We start from the raw sequence: 21,114 nt of genomic DNA, 5'->3' as shown, positions 1-21,114 counted from the left end.
CGTACTTCCGGGTTATAGGGCATGTAAGAGTCTATGGGCTTCCCTACAGCGACTCCTGGTGGTCCCCAAGGCATCCAGCAGGGCTGTGCATAAAAACTACATAGTCCATGAGTCCCTGCTGGAACTCGGGGCACATCCATGCTGCAGGGAACGCTCCACCTGGCGGCCTGGGGGTATTGGCCGGAATGAAAAGCCGGCCACATATCACAGTGTTTACAGCATTCGGAGCTTGTCAATATGAAGTGTGCTACATAAGGATAAATTGAATTGAATTTTAAGTTTGTTTATTATATACTTTTTTATTTTTTTTTTACCCTACTTCTGCTCTCTCATAAGTGCATGTCAGGTGGATTAAGGTGGTTTACAGTTCATGTAAAATGTCCTTATTAGCAAGACCTTGCTATGTCAATAGTCACCCAGAGAGTGTGAATGCATTCTACAATCCATCACAATAAGTCATATTCTTCTGTATATTACTTTATTCATGCCTTAAAATGTGTTGTTGTTTCATTAAATATAAGTAATAATGTATTTGGTGATATATCCTTGTTGTCAGTTGAGATAATGAGTTATAAAGTATGCTTCTGTTTGCTCAAAAGAATGAGCAAACTCCAGTCTTTTTTAGTTTCTACCATCGTGATCTCTGTTATATGCTGTGACTTTTGGATTTGAGCTTAAAAATTTGATTGTGTGTTTAATATAATGAATACATTTTTGTGTGAAGCTTAGCAAGTAAGAGTCCCACTCACTCTTGACAACTTCTGCAACCAATGTGCAAAGCTAGCAGTGATTTGGAAAGCAGGTCCTTTTCATATTCAATTTCTGGCAATAGGTCCATAATGATGAATTTTAATACATCCAATTTATTCTTAGTATTATTTTTCACCTATCATCTCACGTAATACCCTGTGAAAGACTGGTGGAGCAGAGCCAGTTCATGGCTTACATCTCATGCTGCCAGTGTAGGCTCCAGTATGCACAACCCTGCCTTGAATTAATTGGATTTGAGAATATTGTTTTTGTTACTTGTCTTAGATGTTAAATATTACATTCTTGCTGGTTAATTAATTGTTGTAAAGCCTCCTTTTGCCTCGCTGCATTATTTGAACCCTTGTATGGTGTTACTTTGTAGGCATTGAGCCAAACTGCATATCTTCAATTAATTGCACTGTTTAGCTTTGTATACGTGTATAAGGTAGAGCTCACTGTAGGACCCTGTGGCACATTTCTTCCAGTAGTGCCACCTAGCAGACTTTGGAATGCGTTTAAAGAGTTCGCACAGACAGTGAAAGGTTCTTGTGGATTTAAAAGCCAAAATTTAAGTACACCTTACTGCACTGCTATTGCAGAGCCCTGTGCTGAGACTGTGCTTCTGCTAATTCACTTTTTGACAAGCCATATGTAGAATGACCTTATTCTGAAAACCTTAATTTTATTAGCTGCAGAAAGCTGAAGTGCTGAATGGAGACTTTCATTTGTTTTGGGCTAAGCTATGATTAACTTTGTGTGATCTGTTTCACCCCTGGTGAATTGTGTTTTTAATATATACAGCTTTATGAGGTGGAGGCTGCTTATTATCTTTTGTTTTGACCCCTGACCTCCTTTATGCCCTTCATAACGATTGCTAAGGAGCTATCTAAACTATTCAGCCTATTTAAACATATTGTAATTATTTCTGATTATTTATATGAACATTGACAGGTTTTTCCCCTTCCAGTGGCTCTAAGTTGATAAATCATGACAAAGCTACTTTTAAATATGGGCTTAACACAGAGTACAGAATTTTGAATTTATCTCTTCAAGTTTAAGATAAGAAATTATATTTTTTTTTTATTGTGTTTAAAACAAATCTTCTGCCTTCAGCTGTGTCAGTGATAAAGTGGATATTCTTTAAGATTAATAAAATAAATGTAACTGTGACCTGTTGAGACTGAATCACATTGACCAGTTAGATCTTTGTCTCTGTTTTTTTTTTTAACACATAAATGATGAATTCTTCTTCTGATCTCATATATTTAATAAAAAAAAAGATTCTGCATTTCTGGATTTTGGCATTTAAATAGTTCCATTGATGCGACTTGTTCAGCTAGTAATGATAGGGATAGAGATATATACTGGTGATCATTCATAAGTTAAGACATCCCGTTCTAGAGAAATGTTACAAAATGTGACTAGTTAATATTCCTGGTATATAATTGCTCATGAGAAAAGAAATGTAAAAGCATAAGAATGAACAAAACAAAACGTGAACCCCGCCATTCCACTTCTACTGAATACTGGTGACATCAGCTTGAGCTTAGCACAACTGCCCATCTACTTTTTTGGCACTTTATGGAAAGATTATGTTGTAAAATTTAGTTTTGTGCAAGTGCAGTGATTTAAGCCTTTGTGTGTCTGTTTGTTTTGCAGAGGATCAGATACCTCATGGCTTTCCAGTAATAGACATGGGACCCCAGCTGAAGGTGGTGGAGAAGACACGCACTGCTACCATGTTATGTGCAGCAAGTGGCAATCCAGACCCAGAAATTTCTTGGTTTAAGGATTTCTTGCCCGTGGATACAGCGAGCAGCCATGGGCGTATCAAGCAGCTCCGCTCAGGTAAAAAATAAATAAATAAAATTTGAAACCGTTTTTCTTAAGTAACATTTTCTTATAGTCATTAAATTGAGTCTTGATTTATTTGTTCATTTATTTTTAATGGTTAGCCCCAACTACCTAAAGTTGAATCTGTTTATGCAGTAAGGGGAAAAATGAAATCAAATGGATTAGTAATAAAGTGTTTTTTCTTATTATTTTCTATATTTAAATTTATGCACTAATTAACTGAAAAATATTGCCGTTTAAGAGGGTAGCGTTTGACCTTTGCATTTATCTTCTGCAAACACAATTTAATCTTGATGCTGTCTGTGCTAACAGAAAAAATACCACTCTCATTATTACAAAAGGCAGCAGCGAGCATGCCGAAGGAAAATAAGAAGCTTGTCTGCAACTCAGCCCTTCCTGGAGATTTCGAGGGTCTTTGGTTTATGTTTCACAAGGAATCATTTCTGCTCAGACCTTTAATGAATTATGAATATCTTCAGTATAAATAAATATATAAAATAAAAACTGTATGAACTTGTTTGCTTTAATTACCCTCTAACTTCTTATTCTATAGCTAAATGTGACTGAAAAACACTTTAAATAGGTGCTACCCACTGAGAGCAGCCACATAGTTTAAATGGAGCTAAAGACTGAGTCTTTCAAATGACATGGGAGCACAGTTTATGAGAATTCTACCATTCTGAAAAAAAAAATCTATATCCATCTGAATTTTTATTTTCGGGAGATTGCTGTCACTTCTCTTTAACTCTCTAGCTGTTCCTGCATTAAAATTCTAGCAATACAATGCACGCTTAGAGTCTTTCACTCTATTAACCAATGCCGGCAAAATTCTAGGAATATGTCAATGAACGCCCCATCACATCTGCCAAGCAATGCTGATATTGATTGGTTGATGTCAAAATAAAGTAGACCACTTTTCTTTATTCTTAGCAAAACTACATTATTTGAACATGGAATATGTTAGTACACTTTTTCTAGCAGCCATTTAAGACACAAATACCATAGTACAAAATACCACCAATATGCATGATGAGGAAAGTTTGCTCATTGGAAATGACATTTCAGCTAACTTTACATACACCTATGCTATAGATTGGTACTGCAGTATCCAACTTTCTTTCTTTACTATATGGTTGTATTGCTGAAATATGGTTAGCTGCTACAATGTTGGCACGTTGCGAAAAGTAAGCTTTACCAATTTATGAAAGGTGAATGAGTTAATAAGTCATTCATATATTATATTTACATCCTGTAATAGTTATATTTTTAATTTAATATAGGTTTATACAGTCAGTATTGTCTCATATACAGAATGCAGTGAAATTCTTATTAGAATGTGCTTATTAACATGCAACACGTTGCCACTCTTCGGTGCCATGTCAGCCTTACCCCAAAATTTCTGTCTTCCTTGGTGCATTGGATTCAAATTGCCCGCCTGTCCAAAAATTTTAAACTAAAATGCCTGATGTGTTAGACTTTTTACGAGATCTTTAAATGCTAGTTGATTTTATTTACCCAGGAAACAGCTCAGTATTATTTATTCTGGTATCTTTAGTATCCTGAGGAGTGCTTTAATAAATTTAAAAAGTGAATCCAATAAACTGATTTCAAGGACAGAGATAAATAAGCTATGCTGAAAATGGAATATGGAGTGCATGCTGATGATGTTAATAGCAATTCTCAATTGGCCCAGAAGTCTTCTGGTATACAGGACCAATTTTCTTGCTGCTTTAGTTGACTTTCATTTTAAAGAATCTGTTGTATCCTGAAAGCCTCGCTCTTATATTGGTTTTATTTTGATTATGCTGTGCAAACTGAACTAATCTGTCACTGAAATCCTGAAGCAGAGATTTCTAGACAATGAAAAAAGTAATGTATTCCTCCATTGAAATAAAAATGGAGGAGTAATTCTGTAGTGTGAAATAACAAATTCCTCCTGAAGAGATATACAGTGTCATTCTGCCTGTTCTTCTAAAATAATGATGCATTAGCACCATTCTTTGTTACTGAAAGATGAAGCTCAAGACAAACATCCTTTGAAACTGTGGGTATGCTGTGCGTTTTAAAAGCTCGCTTAAAATCGCTGCAGCTAGACAAGATTCTTTAATGAAGCAGAGACTTTTGAAAAGGAGAAAGAGGCACAGCAGGCAATTAAAATGACAGAGAATGTATAGAAAAAGTCAAATCTCATATTATTAGTGCATTATGCCAAGCCAGCTATTAAAATAATCATAACTAATGGAATATAATGTGTGTTTGGGTCGTTCTGCTTCTCAAAAGATGGTTAAAATAAAACAATTGCCCAGTGTGTGGTCGGTGATATTACAATGCAAATTTCCAACAGTCTAAGCCTTGTTCACACTGCTTTTATCACAGATACTGGTTCTATTCTCAGAAAGATTTGTTTTATTCAAAGTTTTGCATAAACAGTAAACATTTTTAAATACATGGTCCAAGTCCTTATCACCATTTTCATTTTACCTTCCACATAACATTCATTGCTGTACACAGTTAAACTCTCACCTGGGTTATAATACTTCTTGCGTAAGTGTCACGTGACACCACATTTTGCGAAAACTGTTTGAATCTTTTAGTAGATTATCACAATACTGTACACAGACATCACAAACTGGGTAAACATGCAGAGAACATATACAGTCAGCGCTTTATAAGTTACACTTCATCTTGATTTTTACAAATGCATCTTATTTTTATCTTTGTTCTGTGTGATACAAGTTATTCAATTATTTGGAAACAAATTCAGGTTTCAAAAACATTTCACTGAAAATGAAAGTTAAATATTCCCACAGTGTAGCTTTCTATGTCATGTGACCTACTCTGCAAAAACTCACTGATTTTAATTTCACTTCTGTGAATCAGCCTGAACCATAAAGAGGTGGACGGCAACATTTGGATGTTTCACACCTTTGAAAAATGAGTGTGTAAAAAGCGTTTTAAGTTTGTGTGTCCTTGACGTGCTAAGTAAGTCATTACAGTAATCCCTTCTCCATCGCGGGGGTTGCGTTCCAGAGCCACCCGCGAAATAAGAAAATCCGCGAAGTAGAAACCATATGTTTATATGGTTATTTTTATATTGTCATGCTTGGGTCACAGATTTGCGCAGAAACACAGGAGGTTGTAGAGAGACAGGAACGTTATTCAAACACTGCAAACAAACATTTGTCTCTTTTTCAAAAGTTTAAACTGTGCTCCATGACAAGACAGAGATGACAGTTCCGTCTCACAATTAAAAGAATGCAAACATATCTTCCTCTTCAAAGGAGTGCGTGTCAGGAGCAGATAATGTCAGAGAGAGAGAGAAAAGCAAACAAATCAATAGGGCTGTTTGGCTTTTAAGTATGCGAAGCACCACGGCACAAAGCTGTTGAAGGCGGCAGCTCACACCCCCTCCGTCAGGAGAGAAAGAGAGAGAGAGAGAGATAGAAAGAGACAGAGAAAAACAAACAATTAAAAATCAATACGTGCCCTTCGAGCTTTTAAGTATGTGAAGCACCGTGCAGCATGTCGCTTCACGAAGCAGCTGCACAGAAAGTAGCAACGTGAAGATAATCTTTCAGCATTTTTAGACGAGCGTCCATATCGTCTAGGTGCGAACAGCCCCCCTGCTCAATCCCCCTATGTCAGGATCAGAGAAAGTCAGCGCAAGAGAGAGAGAGAGAGAAAAGTAAGTTGGGTAGCTTCTCAGCCATCTGCCAATAGCGTCCCTTGTATGAAATCAACTGGGCAAACCAACTGAGGAAGCATGTACCAGAAATTAAAAGACCCATTGTCCGCAGAAATCCGCGAACCAGCAAAAAATCCGCGATATATATTTAAATATGCTTACATATAAAATCCGCGATAGAGTGAAGCCGCGAAAGGCGAAGCGCGATATAGCGAGGGATTACTGTATTGCTGCTTCTTCTGCTTTCATTGATATTAATTTGATAACAAACAGAAGTTAAGAAGCACCCTCAAAACATTCTTCTCGGCAAAGCAGATAACTTACAGCAATAGCAAAACATTTCTAATACTGTTTTTTTTTTCTTTTATATTAACCATTTTCATTTGAAGAAATGAAGATTCATAGTTCCTCGTCAGATTCTGTCGGTAACACAGGATGAAGCAAACATTTTGCTGACATTTCACGGCGTGTATTTTTTTTACACAGTATCAAATATGCCATTATAAACAATATATTGCATAACAGTAAAACAATTAATCAGAGTGCACCAAGTCTTAATATAAAACTCTTGGAAGATGACTACCTCATTGCCATTCATTTGCCTTTTTTCTTCCTTTAATCCACTGACCACTGTCCCTACTCTTCTCAAAATCCCAAACACTAATAACCAGGTTAGTGGGATTTCCTAGGTCATAATATCTGTGGAGTCAGGAAATCTCCCATTTTAGGTAACTGTATTATACAAAACTACTCCATTAAAGCTCATTTTAGCCTTAAAATTGAGATATGCAGACATTTAAGAGCTTTCAGCGGATATCCATATTACTAACCGAGAATGCTAAACCGGATGATGGAAGCAGGCACATCCGGCAATGGGCCGTAGCTGCAAAAAGACGCACTGCGCAGGCGCAAAAAGAGTCCGCGAGAGTCGGCTGAGGAGCCGAGAAAGGCGGACAAAAGAGGGCGAGAGAGGCGGATGAGGGGCCGCGAGAGGCGGACAAGACCACAGAAAAAAGGAGTGAGCACAGGAAAAATGGAGAAATGAGGAAACGCAGGCAAAGCACGAAACACATTGCACACGAAACTAGACCCAAAAAAAAAAAAAAAAAGAGGCTCGCGCACAACAGCAAGGCAAACCCCCCCCCCCCCCTACAGGCACCGGACGGGACACACACCAAGAGGGGGATTCAACAAGCCCATGGAACACAAAAACAAGAACACAAAACCACCCCACAGACCCCACAAGCAAGGGACGGGACACACACAAACAGGGGGATTCAACAAGACACAGGAACACAAAAAGAAAGAAGACGCTCGCGCGACAACAATCCTCAACCCCCCCCCCACACACACACACATCCATAAGAAGTGACACCCAAAGCCACATATTCTAAAGTGAACATCAATACCTTCACACTAGACAGCATAGGTGTCAGCATTGGTGGATCTCCTTACAATAAAGCACTATTAACCGTTCAACTGCAGAAAAGGAAACATATTAACAGTGACTGCGATCCTCCTTATTACTTATCCATATTTCGCATGCTGAGAAAGAAACAAGTCATGAATACACGGTCACGGGTACAAAACGAAAAGGAAAGGATAACAGGAACAAACACACGAACACGAAAGAAACAACAAAATAGACGGCTATGCAGCATAGGTGGATCTCATTACAATAAGGCACTATTAACCGTTCAACCGCAGAAAAGGCTCCATATTAACAGTGAGTGCAATACTCCTTATTACTTATCCATATTTCTAAAAGAAAAAATGACTCGACTCCAAAAACGCAAAGCTCAACTAAAGCTTCTAACTAACAATGTACCTAAAAGTAAAAACTTGATGAACTGCATTAGATCCTACAATAGTTCATTTAATATGCACAAATTTACATCCTAGATCCACATGACGCAAACTATCAATCAAAGTGCTGCATCGCAACAGGCACGGATTCAAAACGAAACACCTCCCGTCTCAGACATACGTTAATGGCAGCGAAGGCTACAACGGGCTTCTCACACAGCACAGGCAAATCGATTACAGCTCCAAAACAACACGTCCCAAATACTACACATGCAACAACGCGCCTCTCAAACGGCACAAGCAAAACATACACCAGGAAAATTCATTCGGATTAATGAATGTCATTTGCAATCATTGTCATTCAGTTCACTTCCCTGAAGAAACAACTGGCAATACAAGTTATACATTTACACGTTGTTGTCAAAAGGGTCAAATTAGACTGCCTTCTTTACATTCATATACTGAATATCTACAGAAGCTTATAACTGACGATGTACCTGAAAGTGAAATCTTTATCAACTACATTAGATTCTACAAATCGGAATCCACTATGAACATTAACGGTGGCACTGCACGTGACATCCGTCTTGAAAAAATGTTGTTTATTGATGAATGTTCAATGGCATGAACAAACGTTTATGAATAATAATATTCGATTTGGAGGAAAGGTACTTTTATGAGGAGGAGATTTTAGACAGTGATTAGCTATTCTTCCAGATGCCATGCACTCAGCTATTGTTCAGTGCACCTTAAAATACGCAGACAATTGGCATTGCTTTCAAAAGATACAGTTAGTAAAAAAGATACGATGTCCAGAACCAGATCATAACAATTGCTTATTACAACTGAGAGATGGTACACTCACCAATACAGATGGACTTCAGCCACATATTATTACAATTCCTCAAGCCTTTATCTGCGACGACTTAGTTACAGAGAGATTTGGAACAGCAATCTCATTAGACCAAATGCCCCTTTTAACACAACGCACTATATTATGTCCAAAAAATATTAATGTGGAAAACATTAATATCCAAGTCATTCCATTACTTCCTGGAGAGACACAACTCTTTCTAAGCTCTGACAAACTTGACTCTGATCACAACAATAACCATCTTAAATGACCTTACAAGTTCTGAGCTGGAATTACCTTTTACACTTAAACGGCGTGTACAAAGAAATTTTCAAATAAACCTTTACACTGTGCCACACACTTTATTATTTGCTTTCTATTTGCATCATCTACACCGTCACACTATTCTATATCTCATTCATACATCACGCTCTTTGTCATTCCCAACACCAGGGGTTGGCGAGCGAAGCGAGCAGGGGGCGGAGCCCCCTAGTAGTATGTCTAATACAGATGAGAGCAGGTTACTAAGGGTGCCTGTCCCTTACTACATAACAGAAACAGAGATAATGCCCTTGGTGATCTTCTTGGAATGCATCCACTTCGTAAAATTAAGTGGTTCTTTTAAACCTGTGGGTTATGAAAAATGATTAGGGTCACTACTGTTTTTAGAGAATTCTTAAAACTGACCAGCCTTCTAAACCATAATATCAAGTATTTTTATTATGTCTAAGATTAAACTTGTATTTCTCCATCCATTTTTGTTGTCCTATTTTTTTATTATTGGGTGGCAGGTGCCTGGACCTTGAATACAAAATAGGAATCAAACTAATCTGTCCTATAGGCAGACACTGTTCTAGGTTTGAGGCAGCTTGGAGTCCATACTTAATTTAATATGCTCAGGTAAATCCTAGGATGAACAGGAAGAGAATGTGCACAGCTTATACCAATGGTGACTGGGCTAGTAATTTACCCCAAAATACGCTGCTTACCAGTGTTCCTAGGTGTGTTCACGTGTAAGGTTAAAAAAAATTTTAAAAATCCCATTTTCTTTCCTCTATATGCCTGCCTTATTGTAAAGCAGGTATGTTTTAATTATAAACTTACAACAAATTATCTAATCATCCATCTTCCAACATGCTTACTCCATGTCTATACTAATAGCACAGAGTTCAAGCCAGACACTAACCTTGGACTCTGTGCCAGAGCATTAGCGAGCACCTTATACCACTCAACTATATCAAACCAATGCAGAGCCTTCAATTAGCCCCTCTTGGCAAAAAAGACACTGGGAAAACTATTTTAAATGAACTGCCTGTGTGAGACCTTAATATTCTGATCATTGTATCAGGTTTATTTGCTTCACTGAAAGCTGCTTTAATATGCTGTTGGCTTGCTTTACCTGAAATTGACTTCAAATCCTTAAACAAAACTCATTTTATAATTGTTAATATATTTAAACTACACTATACACCTTTTAAGCAACCCTCACATACAAAGATGAAGGTCCATAATTATATTTACCAAATACGTGCATAATCTGCCTGTTTACCAAAGGATATGCCTTTCATTTAAAAGATCAAATATTAAATAATTATATCCCCAACTGTATTCTGGGTGCTTCCATTTTACTCTGCAAATAGGAAGGCTTTCGTTTGACATCAGAAGTGTGTTTTCAAAGACATCAATTCAGCGCATATCAAAACCTGGTGACAGTGATAGGGGGAAAATGTTGATAGAAATGTTGACACTGGCCTTTGTTCAGTGCAGGAGGACCAGTCCCTGGTTGTCTGCTGTGATTGAGTTTGATGTCATCTGCCTGCAGAGACTACAGACAAGTTATTTATGCGTATAGCTCACTGAATCCAATAAAAATAGCAAAGGCTTTTAAAACATCATCATGGAGTTCACAACAGAGCGAGATTGCTTACAGTTTCAAGTGGTGCTATTTTATGTGCTAAAGCAAGGTTGTCTGTATCGCCAGGTCTTCATCTCTAAATATGTGAAGATGGACACAAGGTGAAGTGTTTCAGCTGTTTAAAGAAACTCGCAAAGATGTAACTGCTTTTATGTTTGTCCACTGTGAACAAGCAAGCTGTATGTGCTTTTGGCCTAGCAGAAATTGTTCTAATCATGGTTTCTTCTCTCTCCCCCTCTCTCTTTCTTTATCTCTCACTCATTTTAAACTATCTTTCATTGATTTTGCAAGACACAGCTGCCTATGATTGTATGTACATGTGAAGGAGAACAGGTGAATTGTCAAACAGTAAATGCTGTTTTTGAAACCCTCTGTGGATTCAGGAAAATTCTATCCCCATGAGAATATGAAAGTCGGCAGCAGTGTGTATGCTGATAATGCTGGTGAAGTGAGCCAAGTTAAACAGCAACTTGGCTGACTGACACAAACAGAGTATCTTTCCTGACAGTGTGTTTTTTTTTTGTTTTTTTTTTGAAATGCTCAATGATTTGCGTACAAATGCAAAGAGGCCCAAAGTTCAGTTGCTTTATTATTCTTTTTCTTTGTACGTATAATTTTAACCCCTTTTCATCTCCTTTCTTTTTTGCTTTTTTTTTTTTTTCCAAGTGGTAAGTGCTTGGCACATTATTCAGATGTTGGCATCTGCATAGCAGCCAAGACATACCATAGCCTTCCTGCATATAACTGGATATGCAGCCCCCTTACTAACAACTAACACTAGTGCCGACCTGGCACAAGCTCCAAATCAACATTGACTGAGGGACACTTTCCTTTCCTCTTTCTTTCTCTCTATGTGGTTTTAACTTGATATGTGTATATTTGCTGTATATACTGATTTAAAATACCCATAATTGCCACTGCCAATTTGTTAAAGCATCTGCAACTCCTAATATCTTGCAGTGACAATGCAGGGATCGATGGGTTGGAGACAACTAGAAAAATTGCCATTGTGGGATATATGCCTCCCTGAATACTAATAATTAGAAAACACAAGAGGCAGCCAAGTTTTGGAAAAATGCTTTTCAGCTGTAAAATGATCAGGAGAGGCCAATTATCACACTAAATATTCCATCCTCTTTTTCCATGTATATTGGTGGAAATTTAGCTTGGATGCACTTCCCACCCAGGCACTTATGTGACTTTTTAGAGTCAAAACATACTACTAACCTCTTCAGAGTGTTGCTCTGTAGCTAGTTGCTCTTTGCTTCAGCATCTGTCTTTTTTTTATGCTTATGTCCTGCCAGTCTAACTTGAAAACCTTTCAGCTGTACAAAACCAAAACCTCTTGCCAGTTTCCTTTTATTGTTTTTTTTCTTTCTTTCTCTCTCTCCTCTCTCTTTGTACTAACGCTTCTCTCTAATCTTATTTGCATTCAAATTACCTCACCAGGTGGTACACCAATCAGAGGTAAGAATGCTAAAAACGCCCTGAGCCGTCACTTCACTCCATCCCTTCCTATCCTTCCCACTGTTCCCATTTTCAGCTTTCTCTCGGTCCTAAAACGTCTTTTGCTTTAGCTCATATGCTCTTCACCTGTTAAAAGAAAAAGATGTTATGAAATGATCCATTTATATCTTTGAATGTAAAGGGGTTACTCAACAGCAAGTATATCCAAATTGCAATTGGTGGGTGCTTACATATCGAGCAAGCAGGACACTGAGAACAAGAAAGATAACAGGAAAAGTTATTTTTCTCTTCAAAATTAACTTTGTTACATTATTATCTTGATGTTTTGGCAGTGCTAAAATTGTTGTTATATTTGCACTTGTCAAATTCTCCATTGAAAACTCTTAAGTCAATAAATAGAGCTTCCAAGAAATGGAAGTTGTGTTTTACAAAATTACTCTTCCTGTAGGTTTGGTTTGCATTACTTTACGTGTGTATTCTTCTCTTTTCATATTTGTAAATATGAGGTATTAGAGCCGTAGGCTGTTGTCATCTTCTAATTTATGCTTTCATATCACGGGGATAGTGCTGCCTCTGTGATTCATGTGCGCTAGCTTAACATAAACGTATTGTACCCTGAACTATACCAGAACTAAATAGTTACTTAATGTGAATAGTTTTTTAATGTAAACTGTTGACTGACCCCTCTAATATTTTTTTTTTGGAAATATTGTCATGCAAATTGTCATTTGTCAGTGCCACATGAATGATTCTTGAGAATGTAATGTGTGGGTGTCATCTTTGGGTCTTACCTTGGACTGGGTGCTGGTGCAGTGAGATTGCCAAAATACAAATGGGGAAACAACAGACTGGTTTTCAGAGACCGTATAGAAATGAATAAAACTGGACTGGAGGACTGCAAAAATAAGCTATCAGATGCAAGTTGGCTACTTTGAAAAGCACTGATTGGATACGAAACAAGAGGTGAACTGTTTGTTGTTGGTTATTTAAATGAAAGCATGACAAGGTATTCCAGTGTTTCAGTAGGACGTCTTCTGTTATCAAATAAGCTACACAACTTCTTGATCAGAATGATGACATGCCACTATGCTCCTCAAATCTGAACTTGTCTCGTATGGCATAGGATACAGCTGCTAAAGTCCCACTCCATCCCCCCCCCCCCACCATGTCTAAACGCTAATTTGGCAATGCATAGAGCTCACCGCACCAGACCCACCTAGGATGTTCACATGCATCCTGTGCCATGTGTGTTTTTTCTTGTAATTTGCATTCTGTGATAAAATCATTTCTTTCATTATCTTCTTTTTGTTTGCTATTACCTTTTCAGAAACACATTGTCATTTGGAAAGTGCATGCAGACTTTTTTTTCTTTAACAGTAGATTTGTTAGTTGAAAGTCTACAATGTTCAAAATGTAAAATGGGTGAAATTAAGAGACCATAGTTGTAATCCTTAAGAATGATAACAGAAAGCTTATTTTAGGTTCTTAATATTCAATTGATATAAATCTGGCTTCACGGATCTCACCACTGTTGACAAGCTACTTTTTAATTGACAGTTTGCAGTCACAGATTGTATATAATGTAGAATTTGTTTGTTTACAGCAACATTATCTGTCTGATCTGTGAAATTTTGGTTATTCATTAAAGCCTTTTCTCAAGCTGCTTTTACAGATGTAGTTTAGAATTCCCATAGGACGTTGCCTGGATGAAAATTTAACACAAGTTTTCAAATACACTTAATCCAATTCAGCAGAATCAGGTGTAAGACAGGAATCAGCCCTGGATGGGGTGAAGATGAAAGTTGCTTTTTATTATTTAAGAGTAGGGCTTTTCAAACAAGATGTCCTGAACAGGAGCAGTAGACATGCCAGTGGAATGAGGTCTAAGGGGTTTTCTAATGTCAGACATGCTTTGATGTAGAGTTGTGGTGGTAAACAGTAACATTACTTACCAAAAACATTAAAATATTTCAGGTGATTTGATGATAATGCTACTAATTTCAAATATTTATCATAGGTACTTTCAACCAGAAAACACAGTAAGTATAACAGGTAGGAAAACGGACAATAACTGTAAACAGTGATTTCTAGAAAAGCAGTGGAGAATTGTTTACAGTGCATCAGAAATAAAAGAAATAATGTTAATTGTACAATTTCCAGTATTCCAGACTATTGTAGCCTAAAATTGTCAATCTTCTAGCTATGAAAACATAAGTATATCTCTTATTTATTCAAGTCGGGTCAGCTGAGATCTTTATTATTTTATATTACCTGTTTTGGCATTCATTCCTAGTCATCAGTGGTTCACCTCCACATGTAAGAGGATTAAAATGAGAGAAATGTTAACCAAAAGCCTTATTTGTTCAAGCACTTCAATTCAATTTCTTTTTATGTTTTTATTGCAAAATTTATTAGTGCATTAGGGTTTTTATAAAAAGAGGAATTCATAGTGAGAAGGTGAAAAGTTGCATGTAAATGGAACCAAGCTTTAGAAGTAAAAGGAAGTATTTGTAACTAGCCTAGTAATGTTTTTGAGCTGCAATCCACTATCTACATATAGTAAACATATATATGCTTGCCTTATCTATGCTGCTGATTCATGCCAGCAGTTGTTCACCATGGTGGGTACATAGAAAACATTCATGTGTAAACTTGTGTTGTTGGTTAAATATGTAAAGGTGGAGATTTTTAACATTTCCATGTTAATCAGTTTCACATAAAAATTCTCAATTTGGGTTAGATATGATATAAAATTTTGTTAAAACTATTCATTTGAAAATTTCCAGCAATTTATTGCATTAGACACATTTCAATATTTCCTAACCATACTTTACAATGTTAATCAAACAGATTAATCCTGTTTCTCCAGAATGGAAATTCAACTGCAATGCACTTGTAGGCCTTAAATCCAGTTTATTTTCTTTTATTTAAGAATGCATTTTTGATGCTTTACCATTCTTTAATGTCATTTGGGTAAATTATTCCACTATAGATAACTTAACCTCTGAAATAATCCCTCAAAAGCTCTAACAGACATGTAACAGACATATCAAACTAATGCATTTAGAGTCCAATAAAATCTTGTAAGTGGTAATTTCCTTTACAAATACAATTTCAAATGCACTAATGTGATACAGCACAGCACGCCCCTTATGTAATTCACAGAAATCTCAAATTTGCATTCCTCTCTTGTTTGGCTAACGTTAAAGGGACAGTGCTGTAAAAAAAAGTATGTTCCCTGCAGATTGTTATCACACTATTTACTTGTCAATTGTAGTATATAAAGGAGAGTTAAAGAAAAACATACAATTTTGATACTTCTCTCACTTCTTTCACTCCTTTACAGTACAATATAATCAAACATGTCATTTACAGCATTGTAAAAGTTATTAACGCAGCTAGTGAACTTTATTAAATTAAAAAGATAATTCAGGTGAGTTGTTTGAATGTTTTGGTCAATAATCTGTTTTTTACTTTCACTTTCAGTGGAAATTCATATATATATATCTAGCATTCATGACTCCTTCATCAAGAAATTGTACAGTTCTTCTGTAACGCAAGAACAAGAGCACTTGTGTCAAGTTTGACAAAGAGTGTCTGGATAAACCTAAGAATTTGGAGAAATGATGTCGTATTAGCTCATCTCTACACACGAAGAATCTCAAGCACAGTTAAGCTTGGTGATAGTAGGATAATGGTTTAAGAATGCTTTACTGCTTTTAGAGCTATATGATTTGCCATGATTGAAGGGATGTATAAAGTCTTTTCATGCTTAAAGGATTCTTCTCCGTGTGAGCTGATATGAAGCTCAATCGTGCAGCAAGACAAGGTTCCAAAACAAGCAAAGAAGTCTATATCATAATAGTTGAAAAATACATTTAGAATTTTGGTATGACCTAGATGAAAAGTAGACCTAAATTCTATTTAAATGTTTTCCTAGGGCTTAAGCTGAGCATATTATGCTTAGAATACTTCAAATATGGTAGAGTTGAAACATTTCTGTTAGTGGAGGCCTTATGACAAGACATAGTATTATTGAGAGAGAGCTGTAAATATTTCAAGATACCTTTAAGTGTTTTCAGATATGCTTAAATCCTTTATAGCTATCTCAAAATTATTTAGCAATAACTTGCACTGTACAATATCTCTAAATGATTTATAGATATTTTAAATACTGCACAGTTTCTAATTACGTCATTGTTAAATATCTTTAAATCACATCCTTTCCCATTTTAAATTACCTTTAAATGATTTTCAGATATCTTTAAATCACTTCCTGCACATTTAAAGATAACTTTAATTGATACACAGATTTCAAAAATGAATCACGGATATCTTTAAATCCCTTCTCCTTTATTTAGAGATATCTTTGAGTGATTTAAAGACCTTTTATTCAGTTTTGAATACCTGTTAAAGTGATTCTCCGATACCTCAATTTTGACGATATCTCAGAATGATAGGCTTGCCTTTGGGAACAACAAAAATTCCTTAACAGAGCTCTGAGATGCAGATCTATAACTACAGGAAACATCTAGTTGCAGCTTCTAAGGTTTTCTCATTCTAAGTCTTACTTTTCACATAGGGCACTTAATACTATGTGACATGTGGCAATTAAATAAATATTGAATTCTTTAATTAAAAAAAATAACTATCAAACGTTGGTGTTATTGTTCACTCAGGATTCATTTTCTCTTATAGTAGTCTTTTGAGAAAGATACAGTATGACAACACTCATGGTAAAAATATATGCAGTAAGGCAGAAAATCAGACAGAGTGTTAGCACTTTGTCATTGCTCTATAAATGACAATATTACTTGAGATTAGGAGAACCTATATGTTTGAGGTTCCCACTATGCCCTCTTTTAATGCATAGCTTTTTAAAATCTGCTGTTCTGTTAGACTCCTTCTGAAAGAGGCCTTCCTCTATAATGTACTACATAGTGTTCCTGTCTTGAAGGTAACAAGAGAGTATTTTGTTTTCAGCAAATAGTTTGTGACAACATCTAACACTCAGTAACAATTCAGCCATGTGTCTTATTCACTTATGCCTAGTTACAACAGCACAGAAGGTATGTGGCATCAGTCAGATAGCTCAAGCTAACAACAGTCTTCAAGGTGATAGTGTCCCACACAGGCATTTGCCTTTAAAGTATGTCCCCTGTCCTTACCAAGGACAGCTTCATCAAGGTGAATGTGTTCAACCGTACATAGACACCTGCCTTCAAGGCAGATCAATGTGAGAGAAACCTTCCTTCAAGGCAGATTCCTGAACCTTGCAATAGACATGTGCTTTCCAGGACAATGAATAATTCCTACCTTCAAGACAAACGCTGACATCTGCTGTTATGATGTTCAGAATGTATGCAATATGAAAATAAGAATCTACACTTTTGTTATTAATTTGGTTAAATAAATCTTGATAAATTTGCCATTAAATCTTTCTGTAACAAAACCAACAGAACATCCATAGCTTTGGACATGAATGCGTGATACAGATTCAGTTTTTATTGTGCTCTGCAAAAAGCTGATGTTTAAAGCACACATAAAGCAATTGAACATTTGTACATTTATGATGAGATGTTCAGTTTGTATGCATGGCCACTTCTCAACAGCAGTTGATAGAAGTACAGAATGTCTGAATCCAGTGAATCTCATCTCTCTGGTTTATTTCTCTATGTATTCTGTTCAAACCCCAGAGGCTACCTTGAAGGGAGAGATATCTAAACATGCAACCCCACCAACTGTAAACAAGAAAGAGAAAAAATATATGTAATGTATGGAATTGTTGTGAGACATTATCATAACTTCCCTTGAGGGCACGTTTAGCTGCAAGTTTCCAATTTTTATGTGCTTCAGAGAGTACTTTAATGCAGATCGTTACTTAGAGTCCAACAGTCACCACTTGAAAAAAGTGAAATGGTTACTTACCATACAAATATGTTACTGAGCACTATAGTAAAGGAATGTGTAAATATCAAATTATTCAACATTCCCACCATACTGGTGTGTCTTTGACGTATTTTATGCTTTCACATCTTTTACAGAACAATTACTTATAACAGCTTATTTCATTAGTATTAACTAAGCTAAAACTTCAGAAGTAAATGTTGTTCAGGTACATACAGTAGATGTTCTAATGCTTCACTTACAAAATAGTGTTTCTTATGCAAATATGAAACATGTTGTGGGAAACATCAGACTGCTTTGTGTGTAGTGCATTAAGATTTTCCACATGCAGACCACCTTCACATGACCCTCTTCACTATAGATCTGTGGATTTCATTTATCAAAGTAACAGTGATTACAATAATAATTTCTTAAAAGTATTACCTTAGAACATGCCACCAACACCCTAACCAACACATCAAAAGGTAGTACCATCTTGTCCCGTATTTGTGACATTCGCAGCTTCATGTTGAGAATGGCAGACTTTAGGTCAGATTTCTTTCCAGCACACCAGACTAGAGCAAATGAACTGTTCTTAGAGTTGGGCTGACGTATTTCATGTTAACGTCTCTGGTCTGTGCATTAACAATGTTAAATTGAAAGTCGGAAGTTATTTTAGATCTACTTGTGTTTGTGTGTATAAAGATCTCTAAAATACATACACATATGTTGCATGAATAAGGAAGTATCATGGAGGCATACTGTTAAAAAAAGAAAAAACAGCTTCTTGGTTGTCTAACTTTGTGTTTATGTCCATGACACCTTTAAGCAGACTGCTTATGAAGATTATGGCACTGAGAATGAGATCTGAACAACATGTTATTTAACTTTCATTGCACACAATTTGACTGCTATACTTCACCCTCTGTCTGCAAGTTGAAAGTGAAAAATATCGTGAGAGCCTCTTTGTCTTCATTATTTAATGTCATTCACATTCAGTGCATTCTGTCCTTATATGTTTCCCCATGTTTTGCGTTTATTTTCATGCTAACCCCTTTTAGTCAGCTGTAAAAATGGATGTTATGTTTGCTTTCTCTTACGTACAGGTGCCCTTCAGATAGAAAATAGTGAAGAATCTGACCAGGGCAAGTACGAGTGTGTGGCTACCAACAATGCAGGAACTCGTTATTCTGCCCCTGCCAACCTCTATGTGCGAGGTAAGAAGTGGTCCTTCCAGCAAGCTTGCCCTGTCCGTTTTAATTCTTTTGCTAATCTTAATGTGTGCATGGCTTTAGATTTTATAGCAGGCTGTGCTTGGGTTATTGACTAATGGAATTAAATGCATTGATTTTTTAAAATATACTTACAATTTTGAGTGTTTAGTTGTTTTTGTTTTCCATATGTATTGCAAAATGTTGAGAAACAAATATTTTTTTGCTTTCCATGTTTATTGCAAAATATTGAAAACCAAATATGTATCCACTGGAAAATATCTTGCACCCTAACTGATATATATATATAAATATTTTTGTTCTGGACATGCCCTACCAGCATCCCATGTCCTCTCTGACCTTTCTTTTTTCCATTCTAGGGATTTGAAATTCACACCTAGGACATATTCTAGAATTGATGGTTTACTCATTTATTCTGTTTGTTTTATTCCTGATTGTGTTTTCTCGCCTTCCATGCTTGTCATCCTAAAATATTGCAGAAATTAACATTTGAGTATTTTGATCTTTCGGTCTAATGTGTCTTTGTTCTTTATGTGTGACTTGTTTTAATCACATCTGAAGGTTTTGACAGCGAAATGTTATTGTGAGAGATAATACAATGTCAAGCCTAATAAACTGGCACTTAATGCATTTCAAAGAGGATAGAAAAATGTCTGTTTTCTCTACAGTGTCTTTAGAAATTTTTGTTAAATGCAGATAATGATTTTTGGATACTATGTCTTATAGTATACGTATATAGCAAAGGAACTTTAGTGCTCATGTTGTGAACTGTTAATTAGTGGGACTACAAATGGATGAGGTAAATTTAATTGTGAAATTAACCAGTGGGTATAGGAAGCCCAAATGAAATGATTGTGATCTGCCTTCCTTTTAACATGCAGCACTTCTGTGCAACATCACAGCTGCTGCCACTGGCCTGCTATCCAGCTTATCTCGAAATGCCAGAGGCACAGTCTTAGAGGTCCCAATGGATTTAAATGTTGGGGCAATGCATCTTCTGTTAATTATCAAACAAAGTTAATTCCATTATACATGCAGCTGGAATACACAGCAATACTTTATTTAGTCAGATCTATTTTAAATTAGGGCTACTTTTTAGAAGCTTGAATCATTAGAGCTCTCTGGGTCATGGTATTATTGATTAAAAAGGAAAGAATTAAATCCAATTTTCGGTCATTTTGTATTGTGTACAGAAGGGCAATTTTAGAAGTACAACATAATTTGAAGATATCCAAAAATATTCAACACAGTACCAAAAGGAAAGCTATTTAATTTTTGCCACAGCTTGAAATATCCACAATAGATATGTTTCTTTTTGTTTTATTTTTGTTAGTGTTTGTAGAAATGATTTTTGCTAATGAAAGCATTTTCATTGGTTGAAAAAAGAACACATAGCTGTGAATTGGAGTTATTTTTACTAAGGGATGTCATTAGTTATATAGCTCAGAATAGCCTGTAAAGAATGATGGATGATATTTGTGAAGGAAAAGGTAAAACTAAAGTGAAAAACCATATGTCTTTGCGTTAGCTTTCCTGTGTATGACTGATGTGACATATTAAAATCTTAATACAGATCACCATGATTAGGTGGAATTAATCAATTTTCACAAATAGGTTGTTATAGTTTAAATAATAATTTGTGTGCAGACTTCTCCAGGCCCAGCCT

General features: G+C 36.2%; 1 protein-coding gene across 14 annotated transcripts in view; it reads left to right on the top strand.

The window, feature by feature from the left end:
• The window catches only part of ptprfa (protein tyrosine phosphatase receptor type Fa), a 589,562-nt gene that overhangs the window by 417,178 nt on the left and 151,270 nt on the right, over positions 1 to 21,114 (top strand). For 13 of the 14 annotated variants that reach the window (XM_051933282.1, XM_051933291.1, XM_051933287.1 and 10 more), the window contains 2 exons: positions 2,410 to 2,598; positions 19,323 to 19,433. In XM_051933282.1, the coding sequence (XP_051789242.1) occupies positions 2,410 to 2,598; positions 19,323 to 19,433 (300 nt within the window). Of the gene's footprint in view, positions 1 to 2,409; positions 2,599 to 12,140; positions 12,331 to 19,322; positions 19,434 to 21,114 lie in introns of those variants that run through there. The other variant, XM_051933292.1, reaches the window with a different exon arrangement.

Source organism: Erpetoichthys calabaricus, chromosome 10 (assembly GCF_900747795.2).
Source record: "Erpetoichthys calabaricus chromosome 10, fErpCal1.3, whole genome shotgun sequence".
NCBI lineage: Eukaryota > Metazoa > Chordata > Cladistia > Polypteriformes > Polypteridae > Erpetoichthys > Erpetoichthys calabaricus.
The sequence above is the reverse complement of the archived record's forward strand: the minus strand, read 5'-3'. Positions and strand labels throughout refer to the sequence as shown.